At 37.2% G+C, this 17,495-nt stretch overlaps 1 protein-coding gene across 1 annotated transcript in view; it reads right to left on the bottom strand.

Annotated features, from left to right (window-relative positions):
- The window catches only part of LOC140337715 (mucin-2-like), an 82,198-nt gene that overhangs the window by 47,288 nt on the left and 17,415 nt on the right, over window positions 1–17,495 (bottom strand). Inside the window, exons 12-25 of the mRNA XM_072421516.1 lie at window positions 16,051–16,155; window positions 14,929–14,998; window positions 14,487–14,624; window positions 13,965–14,129; window positions 13,246–13,337; window positions 11,339–11,465; window positions 10,653–10,908; window positions 9,844–9,890; window positions 9,180–9,277; window positions 8,907–9,058; window positions 7,150–7,288; window positions 5,436–5,613; window positions 966–1,097; window positions 569–716 (exon numbers count right to left, since the gene is read on the bottom strand). Coding sequence (XP_072277617.1) covers window positions 569–716; window positions 966–1,097; window positions 5,436–5,613; window positions 7,150–7,288; window positions 8,907–9,058; window positions 9,180–9,277; window positions 9,844–9,890; window positions 10,653–10,908; window positions 11,339–11,465; window positions 13,246–13,337; window positions 13,965–14,129; window positions 14,487–14,624; window positions 14,929–14,998; window positions 16,051–16,155 — 1,847 coding nt within the window. The remainder of the gene's footprint in view (window positions 1–568; window positions 717–965; window positions 1,098–5,435; window positions 5,614–7,149; window positions 7,289–8,906; window positions 9,059–9,179; window positions 9,278–9,843; window positions 9,891–10,652; window positions 10,909–11,338; window positions 11,466–13,245; window positions 13,338–13,964; window positions 14,130–14,486; window positions 14,625–14,928; window positions 14,999–16,050; window positions 16,156–17,495) is intronic.

Here is a 17,495-nt window from a genome sequence, read left to right as displayed (position 1 = left end):
ATATATAACACCAATTAATAATTTGTTACAAAAATGTATTGTTAGAAGATGCTTTTTCTGGCCACGGATCCTGTGCTGTGCACCATCCTAGGATCAAACACCATTTATTCTGTCCAGTGGAGTCACTTGCAGCAGCAAAAAGAACAAAGAAATATGAGCAGCCCATGTGTGCCTTTAGTCATGTATCCTGAGATGTACTTTCCTGGCCGTCCCAGCACACACTTTGAGGCTGTGCACAGCTGAAGGGAATTTAATTAGCAAATTATTCCGTCTCAATCCTGCCTTTGGCTGCTAGGGCTTATAGCCGCTCTGCTCCCAGTACCCAGGGTCTATGGTAGTGTAAACTTGGCTGACCTGCTTCTGGTGCATGATTTCATAGGATTTACACTTGGTGGCCTTACCTGTTGCATTAAATTGGGGAACTGGTAGATTGGGGCAAGTACTGTTGCAGGTCCAGGGCCATACACTTTTTTTTTTAATTTAATAGTTTCATTAAACTACATCTAGGTGTAAATGCCTAATTTTTACACTTTTTTTTCCACCTTTTACAGCAGTTCATATGACTTACCAAGTATGACAACTTCTATAACCAGGCACTTCATCCCCAATATTATACTGTGTATTATTTACGTAACAACCACAAAGCTCTGGACGGACACAAATTCTCTTTGACTCATCAAAAATAGGTCTGTCTTCAGGGCATGTTGGGTAGCAGCCTAACAAAGTACAAAAATATGTATTTGTATGAGATTAGTTCTCAGAAAGTACATTGATTACAGCATAAACATATTTCAGATAAACATATTGGATTTGCTTTGAAATTAGAGCATGCCTACGTTCAGAAATATTTAGTGTCATTGAATCAGGTGTAAAGAATTCTTTATTATGTGCAAGGCAAATAAACAGGATGATATATTTGGCAATTGGTGTGTCATGAAATTAAAAATAGAATCGGATAGACTCACCTTCCAGGTAAGTAATGGGGACACTAGTTTGGACATTGTTAATGGAGCGACATGTCTGTATGTTGTGGTTGCCACAAGGGTGGTAATGCCACTCACATTCATCTTTAGGGTTATAGTAGTCACAAAATATGGCTAAAGAGGAAAAAATGTATTTTATTTGATGCATACAATTTAGAGTTTTAAACAATCTAATATTAATATTTAACTTTGCAATAAGCATATGAATTACCACAGACCTAGCCAGTTGTGGATGATATAGTACTCACAATATACTGCAGATTCATGTTTGCCTAAACTTATTTTACATAAACCTCTCACCACTGTCTGGCTTTAACCCTTTCACCATAATAACAGAAACCCTCCCCTGTATGACAATAGTTAATGTACCAGTGAATTCAGTAATAATAGGCAGAAGTTGCTGGATATGTCTGTGCTGATGGACTCCTGATGGGCTCCAGTGAGGCTTGAGGAACTTTTGTGATAGCTTTAACTCTTTACTGCTATTCTGGCTACTGAAAGTGTTCACAAACTTTTGGGTGTGCAAATTTCTGCTCCTCCCACAGCTTATTTTAGTTTCTTTTATTAGCTCGTACAACAGGGCATATGATTTGGCAGAAAATACTACAGAAAGTGATGGGAAAAAATATTTACCCAATGGAACCATGCTAATCGGGGCTGAAAAAGTAATAGTAGTGAAGTGGTGGCTTGTTACAAAAAAGAGCCACCGGAAAGGTAAGTCTTATACATACAATAATCTATTAGCCTATGCGAAAAGGATCACTTTAACCTCCTTAGCGGTTCATTTCTTTCCGGTTTTAGATGTCTAAAAGTGGTACATTGCTTTTTGTGAAAATTTATTTTACAGTATAATAGTATGAGTATAATAAAGTTTGAAACAAAATCATACAGTTATTTTGTATTGAATGCAATACAAATGGATTTTGAATTTCCCACCCCGTCGGCAACGTACACACGCACCAATGTCACTGGGAACTGCCCGGTGACACATTGGGTGCAGAAGCCGGCTGGAGGAAGAAGAAAGAACACAGAGATTGTGGTGATGGACGGCGCGGGACGAAGGTGGATCAAGTAAGGCTGTATTTACTATTACTTCCCATGGGTTTACTGACCCTGAGTGTGACTCGGGGGTTACCACATTCAGCAACGTTTTTCTACCCCAAGTCACACACGGGGTTAGTGCTAGGAAGGTTAATAGTAATTAAGTCAAACAGTACCCAGCCCATCTGCCCTCTTTACCTCCCTCCGTAAACATCTATACTACTTAGTGTCATTTGAGTAGCTTACTGAACTGGCTGCAAAATAAAAAGCAATCTTCTGTATTACTTTACTCACGGCATATGTCTGGTGTTCTCCAGTGGACACAGGCTTCAGCTTTGTTGCACTCCTGAGCGTAGGCAGCTACTGCAGTACAGAAGCATTCACAGTCTCCACCGCTGTCACACGAGCAAGCATCACTCACACAAGCTTCAAAAAATGGTTGTGGATCCACCTATCACAACACCAATAATTGTCAGGTGACTTGTGGGTATAGTTTTGTGAATACAATTGTTATTTTTTTTTTCTTTAATACTTCCCCATAGTTAACACTACATAAATACAGGTAGACTGGTAAGTTTCCTATATATTAACTACTATATTACCACACATATTGTTAACATAAAAAAGTTGCACATACTATATTCTTTGTTGGTGGCTGAAATATTCTATTTTAACAAACGAATTTAAGATAATTCTCTGAAGAATTTTAAATATCTTAGAAGGTACCACCAACTGCAGCAGTTCGTACGTGTATCTGCTTCTGGGTTGCAGTCTGTTGATTACATCCCTGAGTATGGTGCCCCGTTCTATGGAAATGTCATGGTTCTGTTGTGAGACTAGAAGATCGCAGTAGTGAAGTCTCCTACTATGGAGACCATATTGTAACCATCATTAGTTTCCTAATAACACTCCAGAACTCTGTTGGATTGGTTTACCATAACACCCAATCCTGATATAGGCATGGTCAAGCAGCTGTTACATTGTAATACAGTCAAAAAATTATATACTGTGACTGTAAATTGCATTTTTGAGAAAAACACACTGACAGGGCTAAATTTGAGCTTCGGTCTACAATGACCATTGGTCACCAAAGAGCTCACCATAAGAATAGTCAACACCCTAAGCTATAAATTACTCAATCCTTGCACTTAATGGATACAAATACATTTAGTATTAGTTGTCCTTCTGCAATCTCATCTCCATACCTTGCTGTGACATATTGTGAAGACTTCACTTTTGATTAGTCCACACTGCTTCTCAGCCCAGGCCTGGCGATGTGGGTTCTTACTACAGGGATTGATCACTTCTGTTGAATCAGGACAGGAGGAACTGGTTTTCCAGCTATTTCCAAAATTCAGCACATCACTGACTTGTAACATGTGGCTGGTTGTAAAGTCATTTTGTGAATTGTCATCAAAGTTTCCACACAAACCACACAATTTGCCCTGGAAAAGGAAAAGTATTTTTATAGACACCAAATCCAGTCTAATAAATAATTGTTGAAATGTGAGGGGTTCGATATTTTCACCTTTGTATTACTGTTTGTATAACTGGTGGACAGATAGTTTGGGGGGGGGTATCTTAAACATTTACCAGAAAATGGAAGATAGAGGATGTCTTTTAATAGGGACACTTGATCTTGTAACATTTTTCTAGGATGGGAATTCTGTTTACTTTAAAAACTTTGATTTCTTGATGTGTCTCCTGAACCGTGAAAAGAAATCTTTAAAAATAACTTAGAGTGTTTCACCTTTTCCTACTCTAAATATAAAAAAAAGTCTTGGTTTACAGGCATTAAATCTCATACACCATGTTCAACTATTTTGCCTTACTTTAAGCAAAATTAATTGAGATGAATACTTGTGTTCTTGTTAGATCAATTAATTATTTTAGTTTGGGTGAGAAATACTTGAGACTTAGCTCTGATGAGGTCATTGGCCACTTTAGTAAGGGCTGTTTCAGTGGAGTGGGCAGCTCTAAAACCAGAATTAGTGGTATTATCATTCCTGTACGGCATGGAGAAAACCATGTATGAAGAACACAGGTAGGTAGAGGTCTTTTTTGCACACAGCCTTGTTACCCGACATGTTTCACCCTTTGTAGGCTTCCTCAGGGGTAGCTCTGCGCTTAGTGTAGCAGTTTGTGTGTAATATTTCTTGTTACCCAGGATGTTTGGTGTTATGCAAGAACGTGTGGACCCACTGTGCCACTGACTGGGTATGCTCCAGAGGGGCATGACTAAGCCGCTACCAGGTCTTCGCTAGAGCCTCTGATGGTGAGGATAGGCTTGGGCTGCGGGGAAGCTGCCAGGTGCCACTCCAGAGCAATCCCCAGGCCAGTGGCAGCTGACCACAGGAGTCAGGAAACCCGGTGCAAGCACCAATTGGCTTGCGTGGTCAAGAAGTCCAGAAACAAGGATCCAAGATCAGGGTCAGGCGGCAATCAGGCAAAGTCCAAAGACGTAATCCGAGGTCAGGGTCAGGCAGCAAACAGGCAAAGTCCAAAAACGTAATCCGAGGTCAGGGTCAGGCAGCAAACAGGCAAAGTCCAAAAACGTAAGCAGGGTCCGGTACACAGCAAAGCAAAACAGAGAAACACCTTAGCACTGAGAGTTACACAGGGTAAACCAGAGATTGCTCAGGCAACTTCCTGTAGTAGGAGGTGCCTTTAAATACCTGCGAAAACCAGCCATAGGCTGTAGAAAACAGAGGGCGTGTATGTGTTACCTCATAGATTAGGAGAGACACACCCACACCAGCTCAAACACCAGAGCAAGTCTCAGCATGAAGGAAACATAGGCATGGAACACAAGTAGTGGGGTTACCTGAAAGATACGACCCGGCGCCCGTGCCTGCAATTAGGAGCAGCGGCGCCGGCACGACCTGCAGTGCTAACATTTGGGATAGATCATCTATGCTTTTTTGGAGGGTAATACTCCCATATTTTTTGTGGTTATCTGGTCACAGGGACAGGATCAGTGTTTGTAAGGGCCGCTTAGCAGCTTGCCAATAAATAACGGAAATAGAGAGAAGAGAATCTAATCATAGATCCTTTCTGGATCACTTGTTACTCAGTGTAGCTGAATCGGCAGAAGGAGCTGCAGCCGCTGCTCCTGTTTGATTTTTGGAGATGCATTTTTGGATGTGACCCCTGCACATTTATCAATGCTCAATGAAATTATAGGATCAAACACTGTAGAGAGGTGAAGCCAACTGTTCAAAATACAAATGCACTAATGCTCCTTTAAGCAGCACCCTGGCTCGTCAGCATGCTGCCAAAAAAATAAATAAAAAAAAAAATAAAAAAAAAGTTAAATTTAGAACCGGCTAACATTAAGTTAAAATAAAAAAGTTATAATATAAATACCCCATTTATGTAATCTGAAGTGTTAATAATTGTGATTAAATTAACAAAAATTTTCCCTTTCTTTACACAAATACAAATCCCAACCAGGATATTGAACTTCTTGGGTACTCACTCCTAGAAATATCTTGATGGCTTTGGAACATGTAACTCCTGTAGTGCCACAAGGGATATTCTCTGTGATTATTCTGAAGCTGCCATCAGAAATGTTATGACCACAGTAATCCTGCAAGTAAATACTTTGTTAGTGATATTGTATTTGAACATTAATTACTGAGCAATTGCAAGCACATTATTGATGTAAAAAATGGTTATGCCATGTATCATGTCTCTGGGAAAAAAAAAATTTCAGTCTTGCAACAAACCCAATTATATTACATTTTAGCAAATAACCTCAAAACCAGGTAAAGATATATGTTGCAGTTGTGATACTTACAAAGACACACAAAACTTTAGTACTAATTTTTTTTTCTGCCCACCTGCGCTTAGTCTTATTTAATTCGGAGCAGGTATGTTCATTAGTCTTAGGAACTTGCATGAGGGTTATAGAAGATTGGATCAAGATACTTAGTGGATAGAGGAAACAAGATATTTTGATGGCATGAAGCCATTTGGCCCAAATGTTATGCCATTTCCTGGAGGCATTAGCATGGTTATAGATCAATTGCTCCAATTCAATTGGTTATGTCATTCTGTCACATTTGGGGATTTCCAATGAAATGGTAACAGTTTCCTGGCCTCTGGAAACAGTCAATATAGTGCTTGGATTAATGAAAGATAGGTTCAAGTGCATGTGTAAACAAAACGCCCAAGATTATAGAGACAGCACAAATCCTGGAAAAGGCAGATACTACTTGGCTCTCACAACGCATGTTTGGGACAATGCCACGGCATGTGAAGTTCCTATGGTCTTTTTGACAGCTAAAACACAACAGAATGTCTTATTACATCTCTTTATTGGTGACACAACAGAAAATTTTTTTTTGTAAACGTGTAATTTATGTAAAACTAGAATTATTATCTGGACTTTTTAATAAAATATTATATTAATACCAAACTTTTTTCAATCCCTGAGTTGCTTCTATAATAGGTTATGTGAACAATAGTGTAGAGTTCCATTTGATGGGTTGACATAAATCAGCATGCTGTTCAATATAGGCTGTTCAGTATAGGCTTTTTTATGTTTTCAGATGGTCACAAACATACAACTTCACTGTTTTTCCCATCCGTAAGTCATCTATCATTGTGTGCCGGCATGCTCCGACACAGTCATTCGGATTTTGGGCTTACTACTTACTGAGTTATTAAAAAAAAGCAACTGTACAGCCAATGAAGATTGAAAATTGCTATCTTACATGCTCTCTCCATTTCTGCTACTCACTAGGTGAATTTTACCTTGCACTTCAATGGCAAAAGTAGGAAGTGGCTAATGAAAAACTGTGCTAAATGGAAGTGGTTTGAACTATTCTGGTCATCTTTCCATCTACAGAAGAGGGGCTATCTAGTGACAGAAAAGAATTACTGTGGTTGACAACACAAGGTTAGAATTATTATGATAAGGTGTTTTGGAGCATTGCAACAAAAGTTAATTTTTCTACTTTTTGAACATGAAGAATTGTGCCATTAACTGTAAATAGGAATAGCTAAATAATACAAGACCAATACTGTTGCACAATAGCACATTGTAGTACAACACAATTACTTATAAACCAGAAAAAGAAAACAAAAAAAAAAAAGCTAAAATAATTATAGGGCCACATACCTGGACAGCTACAAACTCACAATTCCCATCAAAGTCATAAAAGTTCTTGTCAAATGTGATGTAATGGCCACTTCCATAAATTGAACATGTCCCATAACATTCAGTATCAGTACAAGTCCATCGCCCACTCTGACAAACACTGTGCATTGACAATCAAAAGACAAGTATTTAGGTAATATTGATCTTACAATGTTCAAATCCACATGGACTGTTTGACCTCAAACATATTTTTCTTATACATATTTCATTCAAAAATTCTCCTCAATCAGGACCCTTCAGATGAATGCAGGCTTGGGGTCCAGTCCAATAAAAAGTGAAATTTCAGTTAAACTATGAGCTCTTCCTACTATAATATCCCATTTAGTTCCCAACCATCTATAGGTTTTTGGTGTTCCACTTTCTCATATCCGTAACACAAAATAATTAGAAAAGCTCAGCATGGAAAATGAGAACCCTTCATAATGACAACAGCAAATGTGCAGAGCATATAGTCACACATGCACAAGCTCTGACCAAAACAAATGATTTTGCCACTTCCCCCATCTTTCCCATTTTATCAACAGTGTGCAGAGAGCCCCACCTATTTATGGCAATATACATGGCCACTGGTTGTATTACTATTTTATATGCAACCTTCAAGGATTCCACTTTCTCAGTCCTTAATCAGTACTCAAAAACTGCCCCACCTTTAAACAATATCAAAGTAAAGAGAGATCCTCATTCTAGGTGCTCAGTACTTCAACAGGGCTAGGGGGTTGCCATATTGTTTGGTTGGAGGATCTCTACAGCATTTCAGTTTCTGCTGTATTCCCGTTTACTGTTGTACTATATAGTTGTGGTAAGAATGTAGACACCACCATTAACCTGTTTAACTAGTCTTGGCTACCAACTGTTCTAACAAAGATATAAATACAGACATGCATTTTCTTCTATATTAGAATGATATATAACATGATTCTGGGCTGGTATTTTGGGATCCTTTTACCACTGTCTTTTATCAGATAGGGGCATAAGGGCATAATAAAAAATGGGTGAGGTTGTCATCAAAATTTTGCATGGGGCTTGCCTGCAGTTCTGGCTATTCTTTCTGTCCAGCTGTACCCCCCCCCCCCCCCCAGTTTTACTGTTCTTCTTCCGCAACAGTGGGCAGTGGCCAAGGTTAAATTCTGGCAAGTCATATCTCCCCCTATCCTATGCTATACTATGAATGGCAGAGAAAAATGGAGACAAGCATCAATAATCTCTACCCAGGGCTAGGGCCCTTGACAACTGTGGGGGTTGCATGGATGAGTTATGCTTTTGGATAGGAGACCGACTGCTGTCCATAATGGGACTGAATGGATATTTTCTTTGATCCATCTATACTTCCTATATTTCCAGATAAAACAGACCTGTGATTTGGGAAACACATCAGTAGCCAGCCCTATTCCACTGCATAAATCAACCCCAAATTAATGGAGATATTAATTCTCTGTAATAACAAAATCTGTAGTTAGTGTAAGTGGGTTCTGAAATTAATAGAGGAGGGATATTGACAGATGTATTCATATCACATTGACCCTCTTTCTTTGTTTTTTCTATGATTTCAAGACATTTTAGTAATAACAGACTCTTATGTTTTGCTTTTGATGAAACTGTAAAAGTCTTGTACATAGATTTCTCTAACAAAATACTTCAAGAGTGTATAAATCATCAAAGAAGGACAGCAAATGTTCAGAAAATGACTGACAGGGGAAAAGGTTTAAATATGTAGTTACCATGTATTACAGTCCACATTGATTGGAGTTCCACTGGGGTAAATATCTTGCTTGTAGCTACATGGGCAACTTTCCTCGGGGACACAGCCATCTGCTCCATCATCTAGAAGTCCATCAGGGCAAACACATCCTGAGAGGCATGCTGTTGGAAACTGTGATAGCAAAGTCAATACATGTTGATCAACATTTTAGAGTAATAAAAATGACAATTGTTTAATAACAATATTTAAACTTCAAGTGTATCTTCCCTCCCCAATAAAAATATGTACTTACAATGTCAATATCAAGTCTCTTGCAACTCCTTTGGTTTAGGGCTCCCACGACATCTGTTTGGTTGTTACAGTCATAGTAGACTTTACCCGGTGGACAAGCTGGAAAGAAACCTTTTAAATTATTTTTTTAATCTACAATGATTTCAGTAGGACTTCGTATCAGAAACAAATTGGATTAAAGAGGTTAATAAATACAACACCTATTATCGAACAACCCCACCTGAATAATGATAGACATCAGTGTATACCTTTGCAGTATTATAGACACATCTTTAGTAATTGGTAAATTAACAGTTTCAAAAATGTACATATTGGGAAGTTTGGACCAGCACCTTTATCTGACCACTGTTCTCTAGTGTTTTTTTTTTTTTACATAGTTCAACTGTGTACCATCATTTCATCAAGACAAAAAGATAAAGCCTTCATTTTCATATCCCATATCACTAATTTCTTTCCTAAAAGCCCATGCAGTCATGTCCCCCGACGCAGATTACAGCAAATCTGAGGGCAATCTAGACTAACTTTGCTTTGGTCATACAGAGTGGCAGAGCTCTTTCTGTGTCCCATAATAGGACTAATCTTCCTTTTAAAAAAAAAAAATCAGATAAAGAGTTATTATACAGAGTTTATCATAAAAACAAGAGACTGAAAAAGTATGTCCTTACCGTCAGTAATTGCAGGAATACAATGAAGTTTCCCATTATGGCAAATGCTAAAAGTAAGACAGAGAAATGCATCATTCCCATCTAATGTGCCTAGTCCGTGATATAAAATATAGGTGTGGCATAATTTTTTTATTTTATGTAATTTTTTATTTTAATATCACAGCTATAGTAAAGCTTTGCATCTTGTTAGCCACCAATCCGTGTGGAAATTATGGAATCTAAACAATATAATTTACTAGCTAATTTGAGTCATTAAAGATGGTCAATTTTGAAAAAAAAAAAACATGTTAGGTTTTATTTAAATGCATTATATCTGTCAAAGATATCATCTAGTTGGTATTTTTGTTCATAGCCCTTCAAATCGCTCTGCATTGCTTTCAATGCAAAACTCATTCAACCACGTCATGGCCAATTATCAAAAGAGCACAGCCGTCACAATAGTAAATGTTGAATGTTTTAACAAATAAAGGGATGAATCTAGGTCACATTGGCAGGGGAATCATTTATAAATACACCTTTTAGAGTTTTCCCAATGTCAACGCTTTTAGGTAGATTCACCATCTCCATTTGCCCTGCTAACCATTGTCACTGAACCTAGTAGAAAGTCAAATCTAAAATTTTAAGCTGTCACTAGAACAATAATAGAATGGTACTCTTCAATGTGCAATGAGTACTTTTATTTGTAATGTTCTACAGTATATCAATATAAAATTCTTTGTAAATTAGTGAGTTATGAATGACCTGTTGTTAATGTACTAAACTCTGATTTCTGATTGGTGCCACACTTTAAACTTTGTTGTTTTTCTTACCATCGCTCATTTTGTTTGTTGATGGACTGCAATGGTTTCAAATACGAGCCATCGTTGTAACATGAGCACTCGGATATGGGTACACACTGGTCCTTTTCATTTAGAAACTCTCCATCCTGACAGCCACAACCATCAACTGCAGTAAACCTGCTGGCACAGGCTTTCTCACCCTCTGCCAGGGAACGACAGGTTGGCTGGCATGTAGTCAGATTATATAGGTAGATTTGGTTTGATGGGCAAGAAGAGATGTCCATATCTGCAAAAGAGGGATTCTACATTGTCATTCATGCTATAGGGGTAAAAATTCTAATAAACCGGACACCCTTATTTTCCTGAGTTTACATTTGTTTGTATCTCAGTTACATCTAAGCAAAGTAATACAATACTGGAAAAAAGACATTACCAATAAGGGCTACTGCCATTGCTGTCATCTTCATAAAGTCCTCTTCTGGGTTCCACATCTTCAGCCATGCTTGCCAATCCATTTTGTGCACGGAAATTGTCATATTCCCATAACTAGTTATGCCTGTATCATGTTCACTTGCACAACTTATTAAGTTTAATAAAACAATTGTTAACAGGAAGGTACATATCCTTCTGCAATAAAGAACCTGCCTGTTACCAATTTTTAATAGTTAGGTTTTTTTTCTGCTTGAATATTACATACTGACAAAAAAAGCACTTACCACAAATGTCATTCCTCCATCCCCACAAGATGATCCCTTTAGAGGCACAGGCCCTGGCATAGGAGGAGAGTGCTGCACACATACACTTCTTGCTGTCCTCACAAATACAAGAGTCATAACGACATCTCTGAGAAAATAAAAACAAAAATGGATTGGCTATTTGGTGAAAAGATCACAAAAAAAAAAAACTTTACCTAAAATGTATTCCTCAATGCCAAATGAGTATGCAAACCTAAATATTACCTTGTAAAATTAGCAGTGTCATTACAGTATTGTGCTGTATATAGACTGTGCATTGAGCAGAGCTGTGGGAAGCAAACCCAACCACTACATACTGTGTGTTAGTAGTTTAGTGTTTAGGAAACAATAGAAAGGGATGGATATAAGACCAGTCTCTTTCCAGAAAGAGAGACATCAGAAGTCACTGGTCTGTATTACAGACAAAAGGTAGATTGTAGAAGCAGTCTCCTTGAAGTTCATCTTTAAAGAAAATTTGGAAGTGAGTTTGTTTTGCATTAGTATTTTTTGAATATTATTTTTGTTATGTTACTCTTTGTTTGTATTTTTATCCACTTCTAACACTTGAACAGATAATTTCTTCAAATGGGGGGAGATTGTAGCATTGCAATTTTAAATGACTATACTACATGTATATGTCAATATAAAATAGGCAAATCAGATATGCATGCATAGTTGTATACAGACCCACAGAGGCATTAAATCCCAAGGTATGCCAACTTGCAGGAGCCTTTGTTGAACACAATCAACCCCCACCCAGAGGAGCCTCTTTCTGCACAGTTCAAACCAAACTTTACCTCCTAATCAAAGAAAACTGTATCTAATCATGGTGTTCCCATTTATCATCACCAAATTATCATCAGTAATGATATCTTTACAGACACACCAAGCCAAAATCCATCACTTTGCAGGTTTACAAGTCACAGTTTTCTGCCCTTACAGCTCCTTTGTTTTCCTATTTAGCACAGTTTTAAGTAAAAGCAGCCAGGCAGACCTATAGACACGTTCATAATGCCCATCCCTGAATTATTAACTATTCACCCTAGCAAAACAACTTTCTAAAGCCTACATATCAGATTGGGATTTCACCAAGTACTTCTTTCCTGGAGCCCATTTCTTGCACACATGCTGCAGTACTAGCCTTTTCAGCTAAACCAAATACAACCTAAACTTTACATATATACCTCAATTATAACCTAAATCTCACCAACAAAGTCCATTTCTAGCCATTTAGGTATTGGTTACAGTGGGGATCCCCTGTGATTTGTCATTTTTTCCTACTATGTCTATAATACTGTAGAAGAGATTTTCCACTAATTTCTCTACTTGTGATGTGCAAAGCTTTTCTTTTAATTTTATTGCTGTCTTTTTCTATCTTTTCTTCTATTCAATTCCTTTCTTCAACAACGATAATCACTTTCAGTGTCAATGTGCTATTTAGTTTTCAATTGCCAGTTAAACTATCAGCCCTGCTATTTTAACACCATGCTTAAGGTTTTGCTTTCTTTTGGCACAACAAAAACAGCTCTGGTATTGACTGGGCAGAGACCAAGACTGACAAAACACAAAAGGATAAGATTCAACCAAGGAACAGGGGGAGCTCTCCTTAACCAGATACAAAAAGTCAAAGCAATGCAGACACAACTGTAAATGTAATCCTGCACCCATTTAAAAGCCTGTGGAAGTGTGGTGCTTGGTCATAGTCACCAGTGGGCTATAGGAGAACCAGTTGGTTCAATGACATCCATACTGCCTCTATAGCCCACCAGCAATTGATTCAAAGCAAGGTGAACTTATCTTCTATGTTCAGAGATATGCACATATAACATACAAAAGTTATTTCTAAGGCAGAATAATTAATCACATGCAAAAACATATACAACACTCACCTTTGCATACCCAGTTGGGTCTATGACTGAATGGCAATTAGTAAAAGGGGACTCTTTTTCCAGCACAGCGCACCAAAAGTCTGCATATTTTTCTAGAAACAAATGAGAATAAATGTTTATTCAGTTACAATAATACTCTATAGCCTAAGTATCTTTAGAAAATGTTAGTTTCTCAATTTTAAGTGGCTTACACAGGTCATACTAAGTGGCTTAAGTGGCTTACTACAGGTCATGTAGTGCCGATGAGGTTCTCTTTCTAAACAATGGCCTTTGCCACTATTTTGAAACAATTTCCTGTTCCTTTTTTTTGGCAAGCCAGATACCTGGACCTGTTATGGATGGGGTATGGGGTTCCAGGGGAGAACTAGGCTCATTGTCATTAACAGGTACAGTGTATGATTGGGAAAGGTATAAATGGCCAAATCTGGGTCACCTAAACCATTTTCAGAAATATGCTCCTAAACAAAAATGTAAGTCTCTGATTTACCCAGCTAATTAAAAATGTACTCTGTGTGTGGCTGATATCAACAGTTCTAGCCGTGGAATTCACCAAGTGATGCCTACTTGTAACTTCACATATCATGTTCAGTGTACAATTGATCTACTTTGTAGAATGTTTTCCAAAACCCTAACACCTTTTCCTACTGACCAGTAACACCCCACAAGCACAAAAATAGATTTTGGATAGCGATATAGCGGAGATAAAATAAACTTCTTACTGTTCTCAATTCTGAGACTGCAGGGATCATCCAGTCGATCTGATACATCACGGCAGACAGGTAAACTTTTCCATATGTTGCCAAAAGCTGATGCTGTGGCTTCTACTAGACCACCTGATATTTGCAAATCATCTATTTCTTTGTCATTGAAGTTTCCGCAAAGACCTGTAAAACAGTTCCAATAATTTATAGCAGTACACCACATAACCTGTAATATCATTTATATATGTATCTCTGAGAGTGAAATAACATGATTATTAACTCAGTCAGTTCAGTCAGTTAACACAATTTGAACACTTGGAACAATCAAAAAATTGAAGATAGAATAAAATGATAATTCTTTGTGCTAATAAATTAGTCGATACCCCAATGCGTTAATATTTGAAAAATATTTGACAATTTCATGCTAAAAAAAAAAGAAAAAAAAAAAAGAAAAGAAATGACAATATAGATATTCTAATGTAGTACAGTCAAGTGTAGGATTTATGCACTATGGTATGTGACAGGGCCACTTTAACTCACCTTGTAGTTGTCCCATGGTGGATTTTTCCATAGTGATATATAGTTGCATTATGGGCTGCAGCTGAATTTGCATCTGAAGGCCAAATGAAGCTTGAACAATGATGTAAGATTCAGAAGGCTGAATGATGGAAAAACTGGCTGCAGAGGAAAACAAAAGGATTCTGATAATATAATTTCTGATATTTTTATCCAATGGGCTTTATGATGTATAGCATACTTTCTTTGTAAACTACAAAGGTATAGTGCTTACATATATGTATTAGTTTCTATGGTAATTGTAATTTGGGAATACATTTAGATAAATACAACAAATTGGAATTCCAGGTATATATTATTGTATTTTGTGTTTTTATTTTGCAACAGATCAATTTTGATGTTTTTGGGTTTTTTTGTTGTTTTTATACAATTGTGCTTTAAAATGTCATTTGTCTGGTGATATTACCTGTGACCTGGGGGAGTGTTACTTTTATCGTATTCAGCAGAACTGTGCCATCAGCCTTAAAAGTCACCACCTAGAGTAAGTAAGGAATAATAACAGATAATTTGTCAGGTAGTATGAGAATGTCATAGTAAAAGTTTATCTCATCTGAAAACTGATGTTTGGTTTTGTTGTGCTAAATTGCTTGTTATTCAACTTTAAAATGTTGTGTGTGTGCGCGTGTGTGACATGTGTGAGGATATCTCTTTTATAATCTCCAAACCTGAATAGATACTGCAGACATCAAAAAGATACATGATAGTGTAAAATATACACATTCCTCAATCAATAATATCAAATTAAATTTGTGAGCTTTAAATCTTCTTGGCAGGAGTCTAAATTTGAAAGGCAATCCAACCAAGAGACATCTATCCAAAACTGACAATTTGGGGTTTTGCTATTTGCCAAAATGTAATCTTAAAAAAACAAAAGTCTCCTAAAAAATCTGATAAAAACTCTACTGGTCTAAATTGTTTTTTCTGTTCCACCCACTTATAATTGTGCTGTTGTAGTTAAGTAAATAGAAGGGCAATGAATAAAAATTGTTCTCCTATTGTGACTGTTAACTGTAAAATAAAAACAATTTTATGGTTAACAGTCACAATAGGAGAACTGATGAATTTTATTTGCAATAGTGAGAAAAAAATGTCAGTGTACAACTTGAAATAATTGCTGTGATTTCACTTGCTTAAGAGTCACACTGTTACCAAATTATTTTCCAAAACACTTTATACAAAGTACTTTCCCATAATACTTTTCCTCAAGTACTTTGCAGCAGTGTCATAATAAAAGCCTCTTTTGCCAAGAGCTGTACTGATGTCATTCTTAATATTGGCTATATCCCTCTGCAAACAAGGAAGACCGCTATGCCGATGAAGAATATTCAAACCTGGGATCTGAACTCAAATAGCTAAAATTTCTGATTTCACTGTGAGGGTGGGATAGCTCTGATCTGAGCTGCAATCAATTCTAATCAGAAAAAGTCAACCACTAAACATCAGATTCATCAGAATTAATATGCTTTATTCATTATAGCTATTGGTAATGGTCATCCTTAACTAAATCAGTGTTAAGTGAAATACTCACATTTTGCCTGTTATCAGTTAGTAGTATAATAGACTTGAGGCAGGTTTCCTGTGAACTGCAAGGAATAATCTCCCCTAAAATAGAATGGGAGCCGTTTTCAATTCCCTGTAAAAAAAAAAAAAAAAAAAAAAAAAAAAAAGTAGCTTAAGTAATGCTATGTTCAGGGACTTTGCAATTAACTCCAAAAAATGTCAGTGGCTTTTAATCAATTTTTCTTACTATGTTCAATTGTGGTTAATAAAAAAATACTTTTTTTTTTTTCTTTTGAGTCAAGTCACCACTGGTACCCCAGCAGCCCCCACAAGCAATTTTGATGAGAAAAGTGGTGCTTATAAAACTCCAATGCCTATATTACTACTTGAGAAACTGATTTTCAAAATTGAAACCTACCTTGTGATTTCACCCTGGATCATATACAAAAACGGTTTTATTTTATAGAAATGTAATGTTGGCCTTTGTCTGTGACTGTCTCTAGGAGCTACAGAAAGCCAACATATCCGGGATTACAGTCATTTTAATTAGCTTTGTTTACACAACAAAAAGTGTGGACACTACATGGCCAGTAGTTTTTATAGTAAATTCAGTTCCAATGCTGCAGAGTTCTTTCATGTGTAATATAGTCTGTGTAGTCCAGTATTAGGAGTATGGAAATTTTGTTCTTCCTGTGTATTATTGGAGTACTCATATTTTATTAAGTGATTCAATTGCAGTATTGTTAATGGAGCAGAGATTGTACAATATAATTGTAAGCTGTATGATCATTCATATCATTATGATTTACATTTGTATATAAATACATTCCTAATATATAAACAATATCATACCTACAGATATCACAGGGGTATTTCTTACAACCCAGTAACCCCTAATGGCAACAAAATGTCCCGGTCTCTCAATTGTATTCCTATTGCTGCCCATTTAACAAGGACTTTCTAATGAGGATACCAAGGGGGCATTTCAATATACATTACAAAAAACCCATTATGTGAGAATTACCCGCAGTCATTGCATTCATAGAAATACATAAAGACTCGCCCATTAACCAAGTACCAACTCTCTCCTTGACGCCCTCCAGTCTGGTTTTAGAGCTGCCTATTCCAATGAAACAGCCCTTACTAAAGTGGCCAATGACCTCATCAGAGCTAAGTCTCAAGGCAACTTTTCCCTACACCTTCTCCTAGATCTTTCCTGTGCTTTTGACACTGTTGATCACCCCCTTCTAATACAAATCATGCACTCCATTGGTATCAGTGACACTGCTCTCTCTTGGTTTGCTTCCTATCTGTCTGACCGCTCCTTTCAAGTTTCTTTCAATGGTAATTCCTCCTCACCCACTCTCCTCCCTGTTGGTGTTCCCCAAGGGGCAGTCCTTGGACCGGTTCTCTTTTCTCTGTACACCTCCTCTCTCGGTAGTCTCATATCCTCCTTTGGCTTACAGTACCATC

Source organism: Pyxicephalus adspersus, chromosome 9, assembly GCF_032062135.1.
Source record: "Pyxicephalus adspersus chromosome 9, UCB_Pads_2.0, whole genome shotgun sequence".
Lineage (NCBI taxonomy): Eukaryota > Metazoa > Chordata > Amphibia > Anura > Pyxicephalidae > Pyxicephalus > Pyxicephalus adspersus.
This window is presented reverse-complemented; position numbering and strand designations above follow the sequence as displayed.